At 38.6% G+C, this 22,789-nt stretch overlaps 1 protein-coding gene and 1 pseudogene across 3 annotated transcripts in view; both read right to left on the bottom strand.

The window, feature by feature from the left end:
* Positions 1–2,769: 2,769 nt before the first annotated feature.
* Positions 2,770–10,670, bottom strand: LOC149817377 (putative carboxylesterase 18 pseudogene; annotated as a pseudogene). The gene is made up of 2 exons (XR_016427660.1): positions 9,496–10,670; positions 2,770–2,901 (listed from the first exon to the last, which is right to left on the bottom strand). The product of XR_016427660.1 is annotated as a putative carboxylesterase 18 pseudogene (transcript).
* Positions 10,671–13,091: 2,421 nt separating this feature from the next.
* The window catches only part of LOC149817376 (uncharacterized), a 38,103-nt gene continuing 28,405 nt past the window's right edge, over positions 13,092–22,789 (bottom strand). Inside the window, exons 3-9 of one of the 2 annotated variants that reach the window (XM_089987731.1) lie at positions 18,409–18,520; positions 17,716–17,906; positions 17,539–17,633; positions 17,024–17,458; positions 15,946–16,054; positions 14,171–14,816; positions 13,092–13,666 (exon numbers count right to left, since the gene is read on the bottom strand). In XM_089987731.1, the coding sequence (XP_089843857.1) occupies positions 13,542–13,666; positions 14,171–14,816; positions 15,946–16,054; positions 17,024–17,458; positions 17,539–17,633; positions 17,716–17,906; positions 18,409–18,520 (1,713 nt within the window). In that variant the 3' untranslated portion in view covers positions 13,092–13,541. The remainder of the gene's footprint in view (positions 13,667–14,170; positions 14,817–15,945; positions 16,055–17,023; positions 17,459–17,538; positions 17,634–17,715; positions 17,907–18,408; positions 18,521–22,789) is intronic. The other variant, XM_089987732.1, reaches the window with a different exon arrangement.

Here is a 22,789-nt window from a genome sequence, read left to right as displayed (position 1 = left end):
ATGATTATTTAAGACCCAGTCTCTGCACTGCAGGATTATCTGAGAAAGAAATCTCCCCTGGAGGAGGTCATGAACATCAACCCTCTCACTCTCCCTTCTATTTCTGCTTTTATGCACATCCAACAGAAGATCTTACATTGCTCCATCAAGCACCGGCTGACCTGCACATTGACTGTTGTGGAGCCTGATTCAGAGTTTTTACCCTTACAGGAGGAAGGTTTGAGGGCTCATCCCAGCGTGGGTAGCATCATTCAACTAAATGAATTATAGATCCTGATTCAGAGTTTTTACCCTTACAGGAGAGGGGTCTGGGGGCTCCTCCCAACCTAGGTAGCATCATTCAACTTGAAGAGTTGTGGAGTCTGATTCAAAGTTTTTACCCTTACAGAAAAGGGGGGTCTGAGGGCTCCTTCCAGCGTGAGTAGCATCATTCAACTTGAAGAGTTGTGGAGTCTGATTCAGAGTTTTTACCCTTACAGAAGGGAGGTCTGAGGGCTCCTCCCAACGTGGGTAGCATCATTCAACTTGATGAGTTATGGAGTCTGATTCAGAGTTTTTACCCTTATAGAAGGAGGGTTTGGGGGCTCCTCCCAACATGGATAACATCGTTCAACTTGATTCGTTGTGGAGCCTGATTCAGAGTTTTTGCCCTTACAGGAGAAGGGTTTGGAGGCTCTTCCCAGCGTGGGTAGCATCGTTCAACTTGATTCGTTGTGGAGCCTGATTTAGAGTTTTTGCCCTTACGGAGGGGGGTCCGGGGGCTTTCCCCCCCCCCCGGCACGGGTCCCGGGTGTCGTGGTCAAAAAATACACAGGGTGTCGTGGTGAGAAAGACATATGTTTGTTCCAAGCAAGGTTAGAAGAAATCAATGGAAAATCCAACAGAGAGCATGCCAGAATCAAGATATGGATGTCAAGCGAGAATGGTGTTGTGCAACTCAAATAACACAAAATAATAAGGGTCTGGTTTTTAGTTAAAATGGGGAATAAAATGACAATAGAAATTGCTTAAAATTTACAGGAATAAACTAGACTCAATAACGAAGACACCATTTTTTACGGATTTGTAATATGACCTCGGGTTAGGGAGATATGGCCCTGACAAGTTGATCCTAATTCGGGTAGCGATTTACAGCGATTTGCTTACTGAATATCAAGGTTTTTTACCGTTATCTCGATTCAATTTTCTTGTGGGTTCACATGCTATCCTATATCACAAGAATAAATCATGAGTCATGAAGATCCATGAACACCTCTATATGAGATGTCATATTTTTATGTACTACAATATTATTCATTTTAAGTATTTAACATGTGAAGAATACCTTTATGAATGGGTTAATCTCTAACCCATTCTATTGGTCTTTTTAATATTGTTATTTTATTATTCTGTCTTTCTAAATGAGAGATACTTTACACAGAATCAACAATACATAAAACTATAGAGAATCAATTTAGTTTCATAAATGTGATCAGATATAACTATAATGTATTGTCATACATCAGAAGGAATCAAATAGACTAATCCTCTTTGCATGTTGAAAATATAATCTTGGTGTTAGCCCTTTAATAAGGAGATCTGCAATCATCTCCTTTGTACCGATTGTATCAATATACACTAAATGATTCTAAGTTATTTCTTTAACAACAAGGTACTTTAACTTCATGTGTCGACATGAGGTGAAGCTTTTGTTATTATTTGAAAAGGACACGATAAATTCATTATCATATAAGACCTTTAGTGGCCTCTCAGTAGATTTCATTGTACCAAGACCCATAATAAAGTTTTTGATCCATATGGATTTAGACGAAGTTTCGTATAGAGAAATAAATTTTGCCTCTATGGTGTGAGCTGCATTTGTATGTTGCTTTTCGCTTTTTCATGAGACAACACCACCTACTAATAGGAAGACGTATCCAGTAGTAGACTTTCTACTGTCGAGACTTCTTTCTAAGTCTGCATCAGAGTATCCAATGACCTCTAGATAACCAACCTTTCTGTAGGTCAATATATAATTTTTCGTTCCTTGCAAATGGCACATAACCTTTTTGTCGCCTTCTAGTACGCAATGCCTGAATTAGACTAATATCTACTAAGCATTCCAACAGTAAATGTGATATCTGGTCATATGCAAGTTTACGTATATTGCAAACTACCAATTGTCGAAACATATGGGACACTTGCCATATAAGCATTCTTATTATCATCCTGAGGACAATCCTTTATACTCAATTTATCCTCTTTCACTATGGATGTTGAATTTGGAGAACAATTTTTTATCTCATATCTTTTAAGAACCTTAAGAATATAAAATTTCTAAGAGAGGCCAAGAATACCCTTAATTCTATCACGACGAATCTCAATTCTAAGGACATATGCAGTCTCACCCATATCCTTCATATCAAAATGAGAGAAAAGAAAAATCATTTGTCTCACGTACCATACTCAAATCATTAATTGCAAGAAGAATATTATCAACATACAAAACAAGAATTATGAATTTACTTTTACTAGCCTTAAGGTATATGCCCTGATCAACAATGTTTTCAGTGAATCCAAAATTCAAAATCACCTGATTTACTTTTTTATACCACTGACGAGAGGCTTGATTAAGTCTGTAACACCCCAACAATTTGAACGAAAAAATTTGGGAATACTTTTTTTTTAACAGCGGAATTCCAGTTAGCTTATCCGGTCAAATAGTTGGGCGAGTTACAGGGTAACACAAAAAGTACTCGAATAATATTTAATGACATCAATAAATGATATATCCAAAGTTATTACAATCTCATTAATAAAATAATGAAAGGTTTATCAGAGTTAATACAGGATCATAAAAATAAAGTCTCATGGCTTCGTCCTCAATGACATCCGCAATCGCCCGATAACTTTAATCGCTACCTGAAAAATAATAATTCAGATGGAGTCAGACTACACCCCGTCTTAGTAAGAAGTATTATATCCATATGAATGTGTTCAGTGTCATGTATACATTTATATATGTGCAACACACTCACAATAATGATATTAAAATATTAACAATTCATTTATACAACCAACTCATGGTGAAAGCATTAATGAGACTATACATCTAATGCATGGTTCACAGTTATGTTATAACTATTGAAATATGAAGAAAACTTTGTTGCAGTTATGCATCACATGAATGACTCACATATATTTTATAACAATTGCAACTTACAACATTGAGTGTACTTAAACACGTCTAAGAGTGAACTGACTTTATATTTCTCTTGTTAACTATCATGTGGGTATGCACAAGCATTCAACATCGTAGCGAACCAAGACCATACGAAAGTTTGTTATGCTTTTTTAATTAATATCCCATGTGACTAGCTGTACGAATACTCAAAAGGGACGGTTCACGACTGAGTGAGTACTCCCCAATGACATAACAAGAATTTGGATACACCCAAGAAAAACTTTTGTAGAAGACTTGGATCTACCACCTAGGATGCATTGGTAGTCCTGACCCCCTAACTCTGAGGACTGGAGACCGAATGAGATGCCACGCTCTCACAAAAATATAATTATCCCACAGAACATGAGTCTAGTAACATACACCATCTTTAAAGTGTACTCAGAACCCTGGAAAAATTGGTAGCATATACCATCTTTAAGGTATACCCAGAGTCCCACAATTAGGTTATAAGTGCATATATTAAGTTTTTATTTTTAATTCTCTGTGCAATTCACAACACCACAGAGGATTTCCAAAATCCTGACTCACACTCGAAGTGATCAAGTGTATGCACATTATTAACCTAGTGCTCAATAAGCACCAACAAAATTCTTAGAATTTTGGCTCATATTCGAGCAAAGTACTTGAATCACTTCACACATTAATTTCTTGATTAGGGTGTACTCATCGTATCCTGTCGGTCATGCAGCCACATGGCCTGTCTCAAGTACCTCACTTCAGGAGTGTTTATGTGACATTATAAGGGTTCTTCAGAACCACATACATTCAGTTTTTCCTTCACATAATTCATGACCATAAAATCATCAAATTAAGATAATTAACACAAGCATTCTATACCATGCGCGTAGTCACGCAAATCATAAATTTTTTGTTGTTTTCAATAAGCATATCTTCCATGCAATATATTCAATTTAATTCAATAAAATACAAAAACTTAAGTTTTGGATGTATAGCTCCAAATAGCATCATTGTTCTCAATTATTTGGTTTGTTATCTAAGAGTTACATACCCTTTTTCTGAACTGGTCTAGTTAAGAGCAAACAGGACCGTCCTGCAATAGGATACAAACTGGTCCCTAGTTACGAGGGACATATCTCTTAGAACACTGATCCAAATAAGTTAAATGAATATGTTTTTCTCAAGTACAGAAAGTGTAGATTGAGATAAAGCCCTTATTTTTTTTTGAACTTGTATTCTAGAAGATATCGACCTTTTTTTGAAATATGTTGGAAATAAAATATCAACACAGTCTTGTAACTAGACAGAAACTGGTCCCTCGTTGTGAGGGACATATCTTTTAAAATACAAACCCAAAAAAATAAACAAATATATCAAATCGAAGATAAGAAAACGTAGATGATGATGGACTACTTATTTATTTTTTTCTAATCAGTGTTCTAAAAGATATTGGCCTTCTTCCAAAATATATTGGAAAGAAAATATCAATGCAGTCATGTAATTGGAGAGAGACTGGTCCCTTATTGTGAGGGACATATCTTCCATAATAAGAACCCAAAAAAAAAATCAAATATATCAAATTGAAGATCAAAAAACATAGAAGATGATGGACTACTTATTTATTTATTTTTTTATATGTGTTGTACAAGATATTGGCCTTTTTCTAAAACATGTTAGATAGAAAATATCAACGTAGTTCTGTAACTAGACAGAGACTGGTCTCCCGTTGTGAGGGATACATCTTCGAGAATAAGAACCCAAAAAAAATCAAATATATCAAATTGAAGATAAAAAAACGTAGATGATGATGAACTACTTTTTTTTATCTATATTCTAGAAGATATTGGCTTTTTCTGAAATATATCGGAAACAAAATATCAATGTAGTCGACTGATCTCCCATTGTAAGGGACATATCTTCTAGAATAAGAACTCAAAAAAAGTAATCAAATATATCCAATTGAAGATCAGAAAACGTAGAAGATGATTGACTACTTATTTATTTTTTTCTGATCTGTGTTCTAAAAGATATCGGCCATTTTCTGAAACATGTCAGAAAGAAAATATCAACATAGTTCTGTAACTGCCCAGAGACTGGTCTCCCGTTGTGAGGGATATATCTTCCAGAATAAGAACCCAAAAAATAATTAAATATATCAAATTGAAGATTAGAAAACGTAGATGATAATGAACTACTTATTTATTTATTTTTTATTTGTATTCTAAAAGATATTGGCCTTTTTCTGAAACATGTCAGAAAAAAATATCAATGCAGTCTTGTAACTAGAATATAGACTGGTCTCCCATTGTGTGGAACATATCTTCCAGAATATGAACCCCAAAAAAATTAAATATGGCAAATTGAAGATCAAAAAACGTAGATGATGATGGACTACTTATTTATTTTTTTATGATATGTATTCTAGAAGATATCGGCCTTTCTTTTAATCTGATCAGAATGAACATACGACCCTAGACACAAGCATATAGATCTAAGGCTACCTACCTCTTTCGATGAATTGAATCTCTAAATATTTTTTTTTGTATGGTTTGGTCGGCTTCACATTCATGCCCTTCCTCTGGTCTAGCAACTCTAGTTTGGTTTGTAATACAGTGAAGAAGAAGAAAGAGAAGGTAGACTGGAATAGAGGAAGAGGGATGAGAGAGAACAAAAATCATGTATCACAATTTTTTTGCCACTTATGAAATCCATTTTTATCTCTTTTGGTTTGATGCTCAAGTTTTGAAATCTTGAAACCGTCCATGCCTCAACCGACATTTTGTTTTCATCTTGATAAACTTAATCAAAATGTACCTTTTTGCCCTTCCTTCTTCACGTCAATTTGATTTCTCAAGACTACTTTTTTTTTAACGTTTACCCCTTCACCCATCATGTGCAGAAGCCTTCCCTACATTCGTGGAGGATAGGAGAAAAATTAGCTAACTTTAAAAAATTTCTTTCACCTTTTGGTTCTTTTTTAACTATGCACTTGAACCACCCCTCAAATTGTGGAGAATGGAAGGAAAAATAGCAACTTCAACCTCTCATTAACTTTTTACTTTTTTTCTTATCTTGAAGTGAATAAAGGAAATGTATGGTAGTTTTCTAAGTTACTACTTATCTCTAGAGTAAATAAAAATGTATAGTTTCAATAAATTTCCAACATTTTTTTATAAAAAGAGATAAAAACCCATGTGCATGTGGTGATTTAAACCTGAGTCTTTCCTTAAAGAGGCAACAAACCTCGCTATTGCACTATGTTTTGTTTTGATGCAAATAGAGTCTTTTTTATTTCATTTATATACATGTAAGCTTTTAGGCATTTTGTTAAAAAGCATAACACGTTTCTTCATTATAAAAAAATTATGGGCACGCTAAGACTTGAACTTGCGTCAAACCCCTCAAAGGCAACAAACCTCCCCACAACACCACACTTCATTTTTTTGCACAATTTGTCCAATTTAATTTAAATAAACACTTACTCAAGTTTCAACTAACGGGCTTCAATTTCACTTTTTGATTTTCTTGATTTTTTTTCTCTCACATCTATGGAATCCATTAATTGGGTTTTGGATCACAACTTGGATTATAAAATATTTGGATCCATCGAGATCCAATTGAATTTTGATTGGGTTTCGGATCTATCTAGGATCTGAATCTAATTACTATATCCATATGATCTTGTTCAGATTCAATATCAATTCAAACCAAGTTCAGTCGATAAACATGATATTAGCATATTTATTTTGAAGAACTTTCACCTTTATTTATCTGGGTAATCCTTAAAAATTTATGGATATTACAAAGTCAATAAATTGATTTCTTCAATTTGCAAACTGAGTTATTTGAGTCATCTACACTAAAACCGAAAGGTTTTTGCATATATACCTCGTATTCCATATCTTCTTTCAAGAAAATTATTTTCGCATTCATTTGATTTACCTTTAAATCAAAATAAGTTACGATGACCATGATTATTTTCAATGATTCCTTAGTTGAGATAGAAAAAAAATTCTCATTATAATCAATGTCATTCATCTGTGTAAATCTCTTTACAACGAGCCTAGCCTTGTATCTCTTTACTCGCTCTTTAGAGTATGCTTTAATCTTAAAGACTCACTTACAACCAACAAGTCTTACTGTATCAAGTCAATGTACTAAATTTCATGATTCTTTGCCATAGAGACAAATTTTTCTTTCTTGACATTGATCTAATGTAAAGATTTATCACTATGAATGACTTCTGTAAAGGTTTATGAATCATCATCAATATCTATGAAATTGTTGAGCTCTTGTAAATACACCACATAGTCTGGATATACAACAGATTTTCTGATCCTCGTAGACCTTCGCACATATGTTAGAGGTAGTTTAAATTGAACATTTGCTTCATGTTGTATCTCATCAACAACTTGTTTTACTTGGAATTGATGTTCATTCTACAAGTTGTTCAACCTGAGATCCGAATCTAGATCGGGTCCCGCGACTAGGTCGGGTGCAGACCCGATCGAAACAATAGATCTGGTCCGAATCAACTCCTCTCCGGATAGGCATAGACCCAATCCACCCAAAACCCGAGATCGAATCTGAGTTCCGGGATCTACTATAATTGCTATAGTGGAAGCCCGACAGCCAACCCTCAAACGCGTTTAATTTATTTTTTTTAGGGTTTCACACCTCCCCTCGACTTCCACCACTGGCAGCTGCCTCTAGCGGGCAGCCCAGTTACTGCTCGACAATGGTCGGCCTCCAGCGGGCAGCCACCGCCGGTCTGGGCTGTCGACGGCTGCAGCGGTGGAAAGAAAGGGCTCGGGTAGGGATTGCACACCCCCCCCGCCCTTTCTACTTCATCCAACCTCCGCCGCTAGCTGCCACAACGACGGTCAACCCTGGTAACTGCCGGCATCGGCCAGACCCCGATGCCAGGGCCGTCCACCGACGGCTGTGATGGCAGATTCGTTGGTTACGGATGGGATTATGCCACCCCCCCCCCTAGGCAGAAGACAGCAACCGTCACCAGCGGCCAGCTTCCACCGTCGTCGACGACGGTTGGGCTCCGACGACATCCGCTGTCGATGGCAGTCGGCCCAGTAGTTGACTGTAGTTGTTTGCACTCGCAATCATCAACAAGCGGACACCACCGCCGGCCGGCCTTGGCAGCCATCGACGACAGCCGAACACAAGAGGCCAGCCGCCGCCCGGTAGGGCCTGGTCTGACCTCTCTGGTGGTTGGATGGCACCTTGCGGGAGCTCCGAAAAAACCTGACTAAAAACCGGATTTCGACGTCCAAGCTCGCCGGCAGCAACCCCCGCTAGCCTCAGGGGCGCAATGACTGATGCCGACCCGCAGACGATGGGTCGTTGGTCAACGCTCCCCCCGTCGTCGTCCGACTTCTCAAAGTCAAACGGGAGTTTGACGATGAAGAACAATGCCGACAAAAATTCCAGCGAACTTCACATGGAGGTTGAACCTAGAATGAGCACAGCAAGCAGAAGGGCGGAGTGGGCCCATAACCCAATTTGAGAAAAAAATAATAAACCTATCGAAAGCTGCCATGATCAGATCGATCGAAGCTTGCGTAGACATGAGTGATCCTCAACCTATCAACGCTCAGATGAGCCCATGCCATAAGGTAAAATGGTGAGCAGGACCCTTAACCCAATAAGAAATATTAGAGATCTCCTTAATAGTCCCCATCAAGCTACCATAGATTAGGAGAGGAGGGGGTTATACATGGCTTTCAGTTGAACCTTTTACATCCACTTAACAACACCTCTACTCTAATTTCAGCGTTTTGGTGTGCCCTGTGTCAAACCGGGTGAACATTCGATTGGACCGGATCCAACAAGTCCAACACATATGATCAATCGAGTGTTTTTTGTATTAAAACATGAGTTTTTAAATCATGAAACGTTGGCACATTGTTGACATTGATTTTTAAGGTTCCAAAGGACCATGGGACAGAAAGTTGCCCAAGGCAACTTGATGCGGAGCAGATCCAGTGATCGAGCCCAGTACTTTACAAAGTGCTCGGGTCTCACAAAACACAGAAAGTCGTTGTGCGTGCAACGATTTTCTGTGTTCTGTGTTTTGTATGTCGATGACTTAACCACGCATCTTGTTTATGTGGATGAACGGCATGGATTGCAGAACAGCAGAAATTTGCAAAAAACATAATGCATTTTGTACGTTTTGGGTGCCTTGGACAGTATTTGAATGACACCATATCTTATTATACTAATGTGCAAATAATATAAGTGTGTTGGATATGCATTAATTTTAGATGAAATTTATTTAGAAAGATTTACCGTACATGAAAAGCAAGCTAGACAGCCAAACCGGTGCGATGGGTGCTCTACTATCGTACTGGATCGAGGGGGACGAGAACATAGTCGCAGCGTGCTGGATCACCTTCAGCAGCCGTGCTCCTCCATGAAGGCCCTGATCTCCGCCACCAGCTCTCCGGATTCCGGGAAATGCGGGAAGACGTAGAACGCGTGGATGGCCTTGGGGTACTCGACGAGCTTCGCCTCCACGTCGGCCTTCCTCAGCCGCTCGTAATAGAGCCTCTGCCGGTCCTGCAGCGGGTCCATCCCTCCGACGACGACGAGGCTCGGCGGGAGCCCGAGCCCAGCGAGGTCCGGGGCGCGCGGCCCGATCACGTTGGCCGCCGGGTGGTCCCGGTCCTCCCCCTCCGGCAGGAACGCGCGCCAGAGGAAGTCCGTCCGCCTGAGGGTTGCGATCGGGCCATTCCTCAGCCGGAGCTCCGACGGGAGCCGCTCCTCCCCCCCGAAGTACGGTTGGATGAGAACGTGCCCGACGACCCTAAGCGAACAGGAGTCCTCTCCCCAGGGCGAGCTCCGGGCAGACGCGGCGGCGATCCGGGATCCGACATGGTGGACGATGTTCGCGCCCGCGCTGTCTCCGACGAGGAAGCACCGCCGGAGATCGGCGGACTGCGGTAACCGCCCGGGGTTCGAAATCCACCGGACCGCCGCTTCGGCGTCGTCGTAGGCCGTCGGGAAGCGGTGCTCCGGCGCGAGACGGTAGTTCACCGAAACGACGAAGGCTCGGAGGCGCCGGGCGAACCGGCGGCAGACGGCGTCGTAGTACCTCGAATTGGCCGCGAGGAATGCGAACCCTCCGCCGTGGAAGAAGACAACGACCGGGAGCTTCTCTCCGGAGGGGACTCCGGCCGGGCTAAAGAGGCGGAACCAGAGGCCAGTGGCCGGGTCGACGGTGAAATCGGCGGTGGATACTCCCTTCACCGGCCGGTCTTTCGCCGGGGACGTGAGCTCGAGCAACCGGAGGAGGCCGCGGGAGACCGTGCCGTCTTTCCGGAAGGAGAAGTCCGCGACCGCACCCATGACGGAGAAATATAGCTTCAGCCGCCACGGGAGGGCCGGGGAGGCTGTTTTCGGCATCTTCTGTTTTACGGCGGTTTCTCAGACGGCAATCTCTATCACTGAATCAAGGAGGGCGGAAGATATGCATTTCCGGGGTGTGTAATCTTGTTGTCAAATGATTTTTTTACCCCTACAAAGTCGGTACTTAACGGAAATGCCCTTTCTTCGATTGGGCCCATCACCCATTGCGGCATCTGTCAATGGATCGGATCTATATCGGGTACCGACTCGAATTATTATAGAAGCAAAGACCTGATCTGATGATTATTGGTCCTTGGTAGGGATGTAAACGGTTCAGTGACCAATACCATATCAGACTAATCAAACGTAGGCTAAACATATTCGGATGGTAAAAATCTCATACCAGATCCACTTTTTTATATGTAAACGGATTCAGATATTTGTGAGATTCAGTAGCAAAAAATCAAAACTCTATCCGCATCCAATTATAATCTGATATGGTTGTAGCTTACCAAATGCAACTAAACGAAATTGAATTTGGTCAGATATCCAATAAAATCTGATCGATTGACATCCCTAGTACTTGGGTGCCGTCCATCAACAAGATAAATGCAGCCCAGTACCTTACATTAATAAGGGTGCAAATGGATCAGGTTTAGTAGGATTTCTTATCTGAATTGGACACTATAGACGAGTCCACATTCTTGAAATGAGATCCTAAAGTTTATTTGGGTTGCATGTGGATGTACATATTCTAATCGTGATACACTCAAATCTGAATCCTAATTGTAGATTGAGTGGGCAAAATTAATCATTTCTACTTTTTTTTGAAAGGCAAGCAAACAGCTACCGGTTCATTGATTAAATAATTATTGTAATTTGTATACAAAAATTCACCCTTCTATCAATGGGTGTCAATCTTAGGGGTGATCTTTGTCATTCGTTCTAATCAAAACTTGAGCTTTAGAGTAACTGTATCTAATGTTAACCCTAATAGAATGACGCCATTTCGGTCTCCTTCACGATTCCCGCTATATGCTTGCGGGCACTACATCTTGTGTGATTTTTGTTTTCAATATAAAAATAACATCAATTTCACGATATTTTAAGACCCCACAATATGTTTGCTACCCAGACCCCTAATCGCTTGATCATTACTCCTTCATCTATCATTGTCAGACCTTACTGTCTATCTGGACTTGAAAAAGAGGGCCCCTGTCACACCTGATCCCTCTCCCCTCAAGACTTTTTGTGGAGTTATTTTTTCTGAAATAAAGTATAAGAAAAAGGACCCCTGTTTGGTTTTATAGAAACAGACTCCTAGATCATCTGATTATGATATGATGTATAAGAAGGATCTTTTAAGGCTTAAAAATCAACGGCTCAAACCAAAAAAAAAAAAAAAGATCAAAACATGCTATTTACATGTAAAACATGCATTTGATCAGATTTTGATTTCGGATCAACTCCAAATCTGACTTAAAATGCTGATCTGAATCCGACCCAATTTTGAAAGTGATCAAATCAAATACTGAATCCAATCCAAATCCACATTTTGATTTTATTTAAAAGATCCATATCTGAAAAAAAAGTCGGACTCAGATCCAATCCATGGAAGCCCTGTTGGCAATTATCACATCTCGAAAATAGCAGCTACAAATACAAAAGAAAGACCATGTCAACCATGGTGCGTGCTACAGGGCATCGCTAGCCTCTAGCTACGATAAGCTTCAAAAGGCTTAAGCCTCTTTCATAGAGAAAGAGAACCGCGTCTTTATGTGAGGCTTAAGCCTATATAATGAGATGTGTCCAAGTAATTTACAAAGTATTTCATGTGGCCCGATCACTGGGTATGCTCTCCTTTATAATAAGTTTGGCCCTTTCAGTTCATTCCATATAGGGCAGCCTGATCATGGCACTTTTATGCACTACGACACGTACACTTAAATTAATGTTTATATCAAATGACAATTAGGTTAATGGAATTTAAAAAATACCACTAATTCATATTATTAAACAAGCACATAATATAAATAAGAAAATGTATACATTTTGGGCACTATTGCAATATAAGACTTGTATAAATATTTGAAAAGTAAAAAAATTGATATAAGTATAGGATATTTGATTGAGAAAAAATGAGAACAATCAACTAGGATAGCTTTGCATTTAGCCAATAAATTAGAGATTACCTGTACCCGCTTATGGGGATGTCGATAGTTCGAATTATAGGATATGATATACAATTGAACTAGATCTGGTAGAGCAATCTAATCATAATTAACACTTTAATTCAGCTTAGCGCCTTTGCATTCGTATTCAATATTTAATCCAAATCAGAATCCGAACCAGAGATTTCTCAGTATCTCATTTGATCAGATTCAGTGTTGCCTACATCCAGCCAGATTTCTGAATATCTCATTTGATCAGATTCAATGATGCCTACATCAAGCCCAATCTGATGGAATAAGCCTTAAAAACTATCAGAATAAGTTGGACGTTAATGGTAGAGATGGTCGTAGCATCTTGATTAAGTAATCTTAACAATGAAAACACGGTGCGCGCACACGCACATGTATAGATATTCAAAGTGCGCTGAAAAATGAGCACAATGAGTAATGTTATGCACCAAGGATGGCCTCTGAACATATTGTCCAAATCCTCAAAGACAAGATGCTTACAGCTTGTGTTCTAATGCCTAGAGAAAGCACATGATCTGTTCATGTCTATCCACAAAAAAAATTGCATTCAGTAACAATTGTTTCTTTAGTTACACTACCATAAAAATGCATATCCCTTCAAAATAGCTTCAAGAATTCACCTTATCTTCCCTCCAATTTATTCTGACTTTATCCAGGAAAAGGAAGAAATTGGAGAGAATTTCTCTGCTGAAAATAATTTATTTGCCGTTTTCCAATCTCATGTAGAAAAAGAGCTTACAAACAAAGATGACTCTTTCATAAGACACCATGGTTGTAGGATAACACCAACACTATTTCTTGGTCTTGTCAAGAACTTCAATGTACCTTTTGGGAATCCCATAATGCTCCAAAAGGTGCTTAGCCAGGTCATCAATTACCCCACCTTGGACAATTACCTCATGCTGCCCCTTCTTACCTGGCAAGAATAACAAAAGTGAAGAATGTTAAGAGGAAAGATTAGCAGTACTTTTCAGTTCTTCCCTACCAGATTAACTAGGGAAACATAGATAACCCTGCCTTTCTTTCAGTAAATATTTCGAACAACAACAATTCAGGCATTCCAAGCATACTACAAGAAACCGAACAGAACGACATACATCCAAATGCTGAAAGTCATTTATGGCTAATTCAAATTGCCTTTTTCATTTTGAAGTGCAAAACCACTAGCAAATTACAGATTGTGGTCTACTGAAGAACCTGGGAGATTGCTTCATAAAGCAGCCACGGGGTTTTCAGATTCTGTAGGCGATGGCAACAAATACTGTGCTGGTGTTTCAAATTATTGTGATACATTTGTCAAAACGAAAAATGAAACCCTTGTGGCATTTGGGGGAAGAGAAGATCTGATTGTTCATTTTGTCTTCTCCCTGAAACATTTGTGAGTATAAATGATTTCGTTAAAAGTTCTGTGTTCACGCACCTGGAAGTTCAGCCACTGATGTACTACAAGCAAACTTCTTCTGAAGCTCCGAAGCAAGAGATTCGGCATCCATCAAGAAAGATTCCAACCCAGACACCCTTGTCACCTTTTTGTTTCCTTGCCTACGTTCGGTCATTATCTGAACTGGTTTAACTGCGCCTTTTCGAACTGTAGACTCATTTCCTCTGGTTACCCTGTGGTGAACCTGCATCCTGTTGAGGAATACTGCCCCTAAATCCTTTTTGTGAATTTCCGTTGGATAACTTGCACCTTTCTTGACCGTTCCTTTGTACAGTGCATCACATAGAGCAGCATCAAGGACTACAATTGCCTTGCCTGTAGGCTTCACCAGCTTCTCTTTTTCAACATATGAGAATACAACCTCAGAGGCTTCTGATGCACTAAAATACTTTGTAGGGTCAGCCCCAACAGCAGCAAGTATTGGATTGACATGTGTAGTTGATTTGTAAGTCTCGACCACCTCAAGCTGTACCTTCATCTGCCGCCCATTACTTGCACTCTCTGAAGCATCATCTACAACAGCTGATTGGCGTTTCTCAGGCCTGAACGATGTATAAACTGGATGAGTACGATTGACTGCTACCAATACAACCTCTTTTTTATGCTTGTCTTCCTTTGCAGAGATCTGCCCAAGCATATAATGAATATTCAAATATGAAGCAAGAGGAGAAAAAGGAAACAAAGAGAAGCCCACAACCATTTAGAAAATGGAAGAGCATGGTCGTTACTCATGTGAGGCTACCTTAGATATGATATTTCTCCCCTGATAAAAATGCCATGATTTGTGGTTGATACCTTGATTTAAATAAGCAAAATACCCAACCTATGTCACCTGGGTATGGGTGCGGGTACAGGGACACGGCTATATATATATATATATATATATATATATATATATATATATATATATATATATATATATATATATATATATATATATATATATATATATATATATATATATATATCACATAAATTCAAAATAAACTGAATATAATCTAAATATATATGCTATATCTAAAATATATATTATGCACTGAAAATATGAAGTTATAAAATTATAAAGTATAAATTGAATACAAACTTGTATGTACGGAGGGTAAAATGGCGTGTCTGGGTGTCGACAGAGGGATACGCGTGTCGACACAGGTACGGAGGGCAAAATGGAGTGTCCGGGTACCATAGTACCCAACACATTAATTATGACCCATGTACTAGATTAATGCTTCGCCATAGAGGCATGATTATAAATTATTCTACAACTGGTTGGAAGACATTTGTTCTGTCATAGTTTTTCTAAAATAAGGTAGAAAAAAAGCTGAAGAGTTAGTTTTTCTAGCATCCACGAACATCCAAAATGGAGAAAATAGAAATCTAAGGGTGGTGAGAGGTTTGTAATGGTTGTAAAATTCTTGTATTATTTTCAATTATATATGTTATATTTGTAGTTGCTGCAATTTCCAAGGTTACAACTTACAAGTGATAGTTTCATCACCAGTACAGAATGCAGTGCAATAATCTAAATTGTAACCAGGAGAGATACGATCTGGATAGCTTTTCTGGAGAAATTCCCATGCAACATTCATGAAGGCACATGCTTCTTATGAATGTGATTACGATAATTAGATGGGTTTCCTCTCCTTTTTCAGCATGCAAAGGGGACAAACAAATAATCAACAAAAGAAGAGAGGAGTAAACATTAAATAAACTTTATTGAGATAAACATCAGGCAGCAAGATGTACTGGGTACATACAAAACCAGCAGAAGATTTGGACTGCAACCACTTTGAGAGTTTCTTGTGTGATGATCTCTTAATATCGAGTGTGATGCCTGCAGGCCTGCATGGCAAGACATGGCTCGACCTACACAGCCACAAAAAAATGGAATTAAGTAGTAAATATAATAATTTGAAATACAGCTAAAGTGATACAAAATAGATGATAAAAAAATAAAACAAAAAAGATTTAATTGGGTTTCTCTTAGTACATTTATCCCATACTATGCAATACACAACACACATGAGCACAAGTGTGTGAGTGAGTGAGAGAGAAGGGGGTTGGGAAACTGGAACAAAATTTAGTAGACAATTTTCTGTAACAGTCTCAGTAAATGAGGGAAACGGGACCAACAGTAGATCAAACTTACACTAATTTGAGATGGTAAATATCAATTCATTGCAAGATCAAACACCAAAGACATGCATGTTGGGAAATTCATCATGGCTCATGATCCATTTAATGCATTAAATATGAAAAAGATATAGATGAAGTACCTCGGATACAAGCACCTAAAGATTAAATTTTGTATCTTCCTACTAAGTGGGCAACTTTGTTTTGTCATGCATACAGTCCGTATAGAGTTCAAAGAGTACTGTCCCTTGCATGCTACACGAAATACCTTAGTTATTTCAACAAGAGACAGTCACACATATGCACATGATCTCTCTCTCACACACACACATGCACACGCATGTGTGTATAAAATACACTGCTAATTATCTCAACGAAAGAGACAGACAGAAAGAAACCACTTCAATCAGGTAAGATGAAAATCAATGTTCAAGAAGACTGGTACGAATACCATTAACACTGAATATTGCACCTCCTGTATCTACAAGTAAGCTCCACATTTAGTTAACAAGGTGTCATCATTTCTAAACCAGTTTTCACAGAATCCAGAATAAACCAGAGTTTTATGTTTGTAGCTTTCATACATACATACATACATATATATAACTCGCTTATGGCAACTGTAAAGAGATATAAGTGCACAAAGAACCTAGAAAAAACCCAGTAATCAAATCTATCAATAATAATCGTAAGAAAGAGTACCATAATGCACTTCCAGACATAGGGAGGTCTTTGTCTTTAATGGTAGTGTGCAGGGCTTGCAAAAGACACTTATCCAAAAGGGCATCTATTTCCTCCGAAGATAACACATGCTGCTCTTTATCATCAGTGTGTTCTTCAGCAACTGCTGCAGGAACTTCATCAGCAACTCTTAAACTGCCAAGATATGTGGCCATCTGACTGGAAATATCACCCTTGACATCCATGTGTATAGAGTCACCAGCATTCGGTTCTGAACCTGCCTCCTCCAGAGCCATCACTTCTTCATGTGGTTCATTAGCACCAGGGTCATGTGAATGATCTTCATCATTGGGAACATCTTCACATGAAGTGCCGACCTCCAATAAAGCTGGATCTTCAATAACCACATCTTCTAAGAACCCTGCATTAGGCACGAGCCGGCCTTCAACAGATTCCCTGAAAGCAAAATATGGAATTAATTTCTTCTAGGACATCTAATAAAGTTAAGCCAAATGTCCAATTATCTACACACTTACCATAATGAATCACGGTAACAGTGCAATATGTGCAAAGCCTTACCACGCAAACCAGCTTTTACGGATTCAGCAGAAGTCATCATGGTAGACCCCACCTACCCCAATAAAGGTAATTATTAGCTGAATTCAAGCAAATACAGCCAAACTTGTAGACGCAATGCCTGCAGAAATCCTTACAGCAATTGGAGCATTATTGCCAGGAACTTTCACTGACCATGGCTGCCCAGCCAAGAAAGAAGGTAGACCATTGGGAGGTATGATAATACCAGGAAACATCAAATCTGCACCTCCGAGAATGAAGCGAGAAACTTCACCACCTTTAAGGACAAAAGCTGGCAACAGCTCAGGGACTTTCCAGAGTGCAAAAACTGCCGCCACAAAAGCATTAAAGTCTCTTCATTACACTACTACAAATGTTTTATTTCATGTATTACAGAGAATTTTGAAACGAAAAATCATACAATGTGAATTTACCATAGGCATTATCATGCAGGCATAAAAGTCCTTATAAAGAGCTTACGCTACACACTTCTATCAAATAACATGCAAAGAGGTTCTTGTCATTGTTACCAGAGTTGATAAAAGGGACAAATGGAAAATGAAAACAAGAAAACATACCGCAAAAGGTAAAATTCATTAATTATTATAACCAAAACTATATTGCACGAATTCTTGAAAGTATCATCCCTGTTGCTAAAGAGGACAAACAGGACGCTGGTATACTACAAACAAGAGTTTTCTTTTTTTTTTCTGAATAAAAAGGCTAATCTTTGCTCATGTTATAACATGTGAAAAACTTAAAGGTGAAGGTACATAAGAAGAGTTCATACCCAAACGAAAAAGAAGAAAAGAAAGTGAGTGAATGATTACCTGTTGGAAATAAATCAGATCCCCGACCATCAACATCAAAAAGCATTGGAAGGCCACCTTCTATGGAGTATACATGAGCTCGATTAGGGAACTTTGCAACAGTTATTTCCGCCTATCACAGAATTTAAGGACCAAAAAAATCAACTCCATTAAATTTCAGACTACAAGAGAAGAAAGAAATCCCAACCATGCAAGAAAATTAATAAGTAAAAGAAAATTATATAAGCAACAATCAGGAATCTCAAAGGGGAAACCAAGAGAAAGGCTTGACTACCTAAGGCCAACTATCAAAATGATAATGCAAATTAAATTTTGGCAATTGCACGGTGCTGCTGCAAAAAATCCAAGGACGAAACAGGCAACATAGAAGCTCCATTGTCAAATGAACAACTAGCTCTAAAGAAGGTGAACTCAGATCCTCAAGACATTTGATACATGAGCTCAAGGTTGCCGGTATCGTACTTTATTGTACGATACGATATGTATCATTACTATGAAGAAAATCGATACGATGCGCACTCATATCATGATACGATTGCATATCATATATGTATCGTACGATACATGCCCACATCGTACGATACGGGATATACCATACGATATAGGGTAGGTGCATTCAAAAAAGGGTTGAATCATAATTTTTGGTTTTGGGTTTTAAAGACCTCTTGAAGGCCAACTCCCTTATTTATTTAGAAGCCATTAGAGAGGTATCCATGAACCCTAGGACTCGTGAGAGCGATTTGGGGGCCGATCCGTGTGCAAGGGAGAGGGCTTTTGCGGTTTGTTCAAGTAAGAGTGCATTTCCACCAATTTTCACTCAAGGAAGTAGGCTAAGGTAAAAAAACCTAGTTTTTGCTTTTTATTGAGCTTTTTTGAGAGAAGATGGCATCAAATGATCCGGCATGACAATGAGACACTCGAATAATGAGTGAAAACCGATTGGAAATCGAGTGCAACTACTGCCATACTGTTATTTCGGGTGGTATCTCTAAGTTTAAGCATTATTTAGTCGGGACCAATGTTGTAAAAAGTGTTGAGGCGTAGCGAGGCGTAAGACCTACTCGTGAAGCGATGCATAAGCCTCGAGGCATAAAGCGTAAGCTTCACAAAAATATTTAAAAATCAATTAAATAAAAAATAAAAATAAATATGTATCATTTGTGTTATTAATGAATAATTGGATAGACTGAAGAATCTACACTAAATTATAAAACAAAATACAAGCAACGACTACACATAGTTACTTGTTCAAGAATACAGAATGCAGAACCACCTTTCAGACGTATCACTTCCATGTCATATGGTAACATAGAACAATAAGATTTCATATATATGCCCAGCATTTTAGATTGCAGCAACACAAGTCATCAGGTATTGGAAAACAATTAGGCAACCAAGAATGGGAAATAATCACCAAGAAGTAAATGAAAGATCATGCAACTCAGCCTCAAAGCATATGTGAAAATTTTGCAAGTAATCATGTGGTCATATTGCAAGTACAAATTTGTATATGCATAGCTATCAAGATGACCTAATCTATAAAATGATAATGCTTTGATATGAAAATAAATACAGATAATAGAAACAAAAAAAAAAGATGGAGGTTACTTCAAGAAAAGGATTTAAGCATGTAACTTGGTAAATAAACACAGCCAGATAATGAAACATAATAGGTGCATTTTGTCATCCGAAAGTGAAAAAAAAAAGGTAGGGAAGCACGGACATACCACAAATAAGTTGCATTCTTTTCACGAAAGTACATGATAAGAAGAAGAAAAAGCTAAAGAAGTAGATGGGAAGGGGGGGGGGGGGGGGGGGGGGGGAAGAAGAAAAAAAGGGGAAAAGATGAAGAAGAAAGGGAAAATGAAGAAGAAGAATCAATGAAAGATGGAGACGGGAAGAAAGGGGAAAAGAAAAAAGAAGGAAAAAGGAAAAAAGAAGAAAGAAAACAATGAGTGCATCATCGCCGACTTGCCGGAATAACGAGATTGTGTGGTTGAGGTCGCTAAAACAGCGAGAGAGAGAGAGAGAAAGAGAGAGTACCGTTTGTTGCTGGAAGATCTGCCGAAACCTTGAGTTAGTCACTGGAATTGTGGGTTGGTTGCCGGAAGCAGAGAGGTGGAAGGAGAGAAGGGGACAAGAGAAGTCGGTTGAAGGGTCTCCTTCTTGTCTTTTATGAAAATGATTTTTTTAATAACATTAAAATGGTCAAATAGGGTCTTTTGCCCTATTGACCAGATCATATAAGAGGCATGTGCCTCATGTGTGAGGTGCGCCTCAAGGCACATGAGGCGCATGCCTCACATATCGTTGCGCTTTTTTGGTGCGCATTGAAGCATAATGTGTTGTGCCCCTCTTCGAGATGCGCCTTTAACAACACTGGGGGGGGGGGGGGGGGGGGGGGACATTTAAATGTTGTGGTTTGCATGCCAAGGACTTTGCCAGATGCCGTGAAATGGCAATGCCAACAATTACTTATTGGTTTGAGACAAAAAAAAAAGAAAAATAAATGAGGCAGAAATGGGGTATGTGCAACCCTGGGAGGAAGATAAGCTCCCTACTTCTGATTCTACTGTTAAAATTGTGTGTATATATATATATATTCTCTTTCTTTATTTTTTAAATTTCTTTTTCTTTTGTCTAGTTCATTTAGAACTAGGTTTTTCTTGTTTAACTAGACCTTGACTAGTCAACAAAATGTTGACTAGTCAAAGGAGTCGTTGGAGCTAGTCCAACGACTCTATTTGTAGCCGTTGGACCGGCTCCAATGACTATTTTAGAGTTTCCTTCTCCCTCTCTCTATTGTATATAAATAGGGGTCATTCCCCATTTTATTATTTATGCTTCTTGCACGAAGGTCATCAATAAAATATTATTTATTTTTAGCCTCTTGTTCTTGCCCCTTGTGTGGGTTTTGTGAGTGAGCCCATTTGTGGCTTTTGGTGTGTACACTTTGGCATTATGGTGGATCTTGTTGAAGGCTTCTATCTCTTTATACCTACAACCCCTAGCATAGCATCAAAAGTAGGAAGTTCTATAGCGAAGGGAAAATGTGTGGCTAGTACTAGTAGTAGTGTCGCAGAAACAAAACAAATAGGGGGAGGAGAAAGAGGAGGAGGGAGTTCTTTGAAAGGAGGTAAAACTAGAGGCTCTGTTAGGAGATTTTTTCATCCTATGAATGCTCTTGGGGGAAGGAAATAAAATCCACAACCAAACTTCAAATGCTTCTTCACGAATACACTCTCTCACGAACCATAAAGGTTCATAAACAAAGCAAGCACTCAAGAACCTCTAGGGTTCACACCAAAACACTCAAAAAGAATAAACAAATTTCATTTAAGTAGGATAAACCCACAACCAAAAGGATACAAATGAATGGGGTATTACCCCATATTTATACACATTAAAGGAGAGCTAGAGAGAGTTGTTGGACACTCCAACGGCTCTATTTAGAGTTGTTGGAGTGTCCAACAGCTCTCTTGGACTTGTGCTTTTTGACTTGGTCAAAAAGCATAAGTCTAGTTCAGTCCAAAACACTTTTGCTTTTTGACTTGGTCAAAAAGCATAAGTCTAATAATGTCCAAAAAGAAAAAAATAAAACTAAACTAACTTATTAACTAACTATCCTATTGTAACTAAACTGAAAATAAAAGATTACATATGAGATTATCTAAGAAATTACAAATTTTAACAATGACTCCTCAGCATTTAGTTGAGCAAGCGAATATCACAATTGAGAGATGGTTTTATGAAGCCTACATTCATTTCAATACAACAAATTCATTTCATTTTCAGGCCATGGTAAATGTCATAACCAATATTAGGCCTCGATAGAAGATACATTCATATCTTGCTTTGAGAGGAAAGATTTTAGATGCTAATGTGAATTAAGTGAAGGCTTATTGTGATGAGATAAGGTTGTCATGGAGAGAGATTGGGTGTAGCATCATGGCATATGGGTGGACAGATAGAAAGTAAAGACTTTGATAAATTTTCTTGTTTATTGTCCCAAAGGAACCATGTTTTTAAAATTAATTGATTTATCTAATACACCCAACACAACAAATGTATTGATGAGGGTTTTCAACCATGTTGTGAAAGAGGTTCAACCTTAAAACATTGTACAGTTTATAAATGATAATGCAGCGAATTATAGTGTAGCAAGTAAAGAACTGGTAGAAAATTATGGGTCTTTCTTTTGGACCCTGTGTGCTGCCCATTGCATAGACCTCATGCTTAAGGACATTGGCAACATAGATGAGATACGACATATAGTTGAATGCTGCCAAGAAATTACAAAATTTATTTATAATCATGCATAGGTTTTGAGCTTAATAAGAAAGTATATTAATGGTGTTGTGTAGATTAAAACGATATTTTC

Source organism: Nuphar pumila, chromosome 14 (genome assembly GCF_984573655.1).
Source record: "Nuphar pumila chromosome 14, dmNupPumi1.hap1.1, whole genome shotgun sequence".
Taxonomy (NCBI): domain Eukaryota; kingdom Viridiplantae; phylum Streptophyta; class Magnoliopsida; order Nymphaeales; family Nymphaeaceae; genus Nuphar; species Nuphar pumila.
Note: the sequence above shows the minus strand (reverse complement) of the source record. Positions and strands in the feature narration are given on the sequence as shown.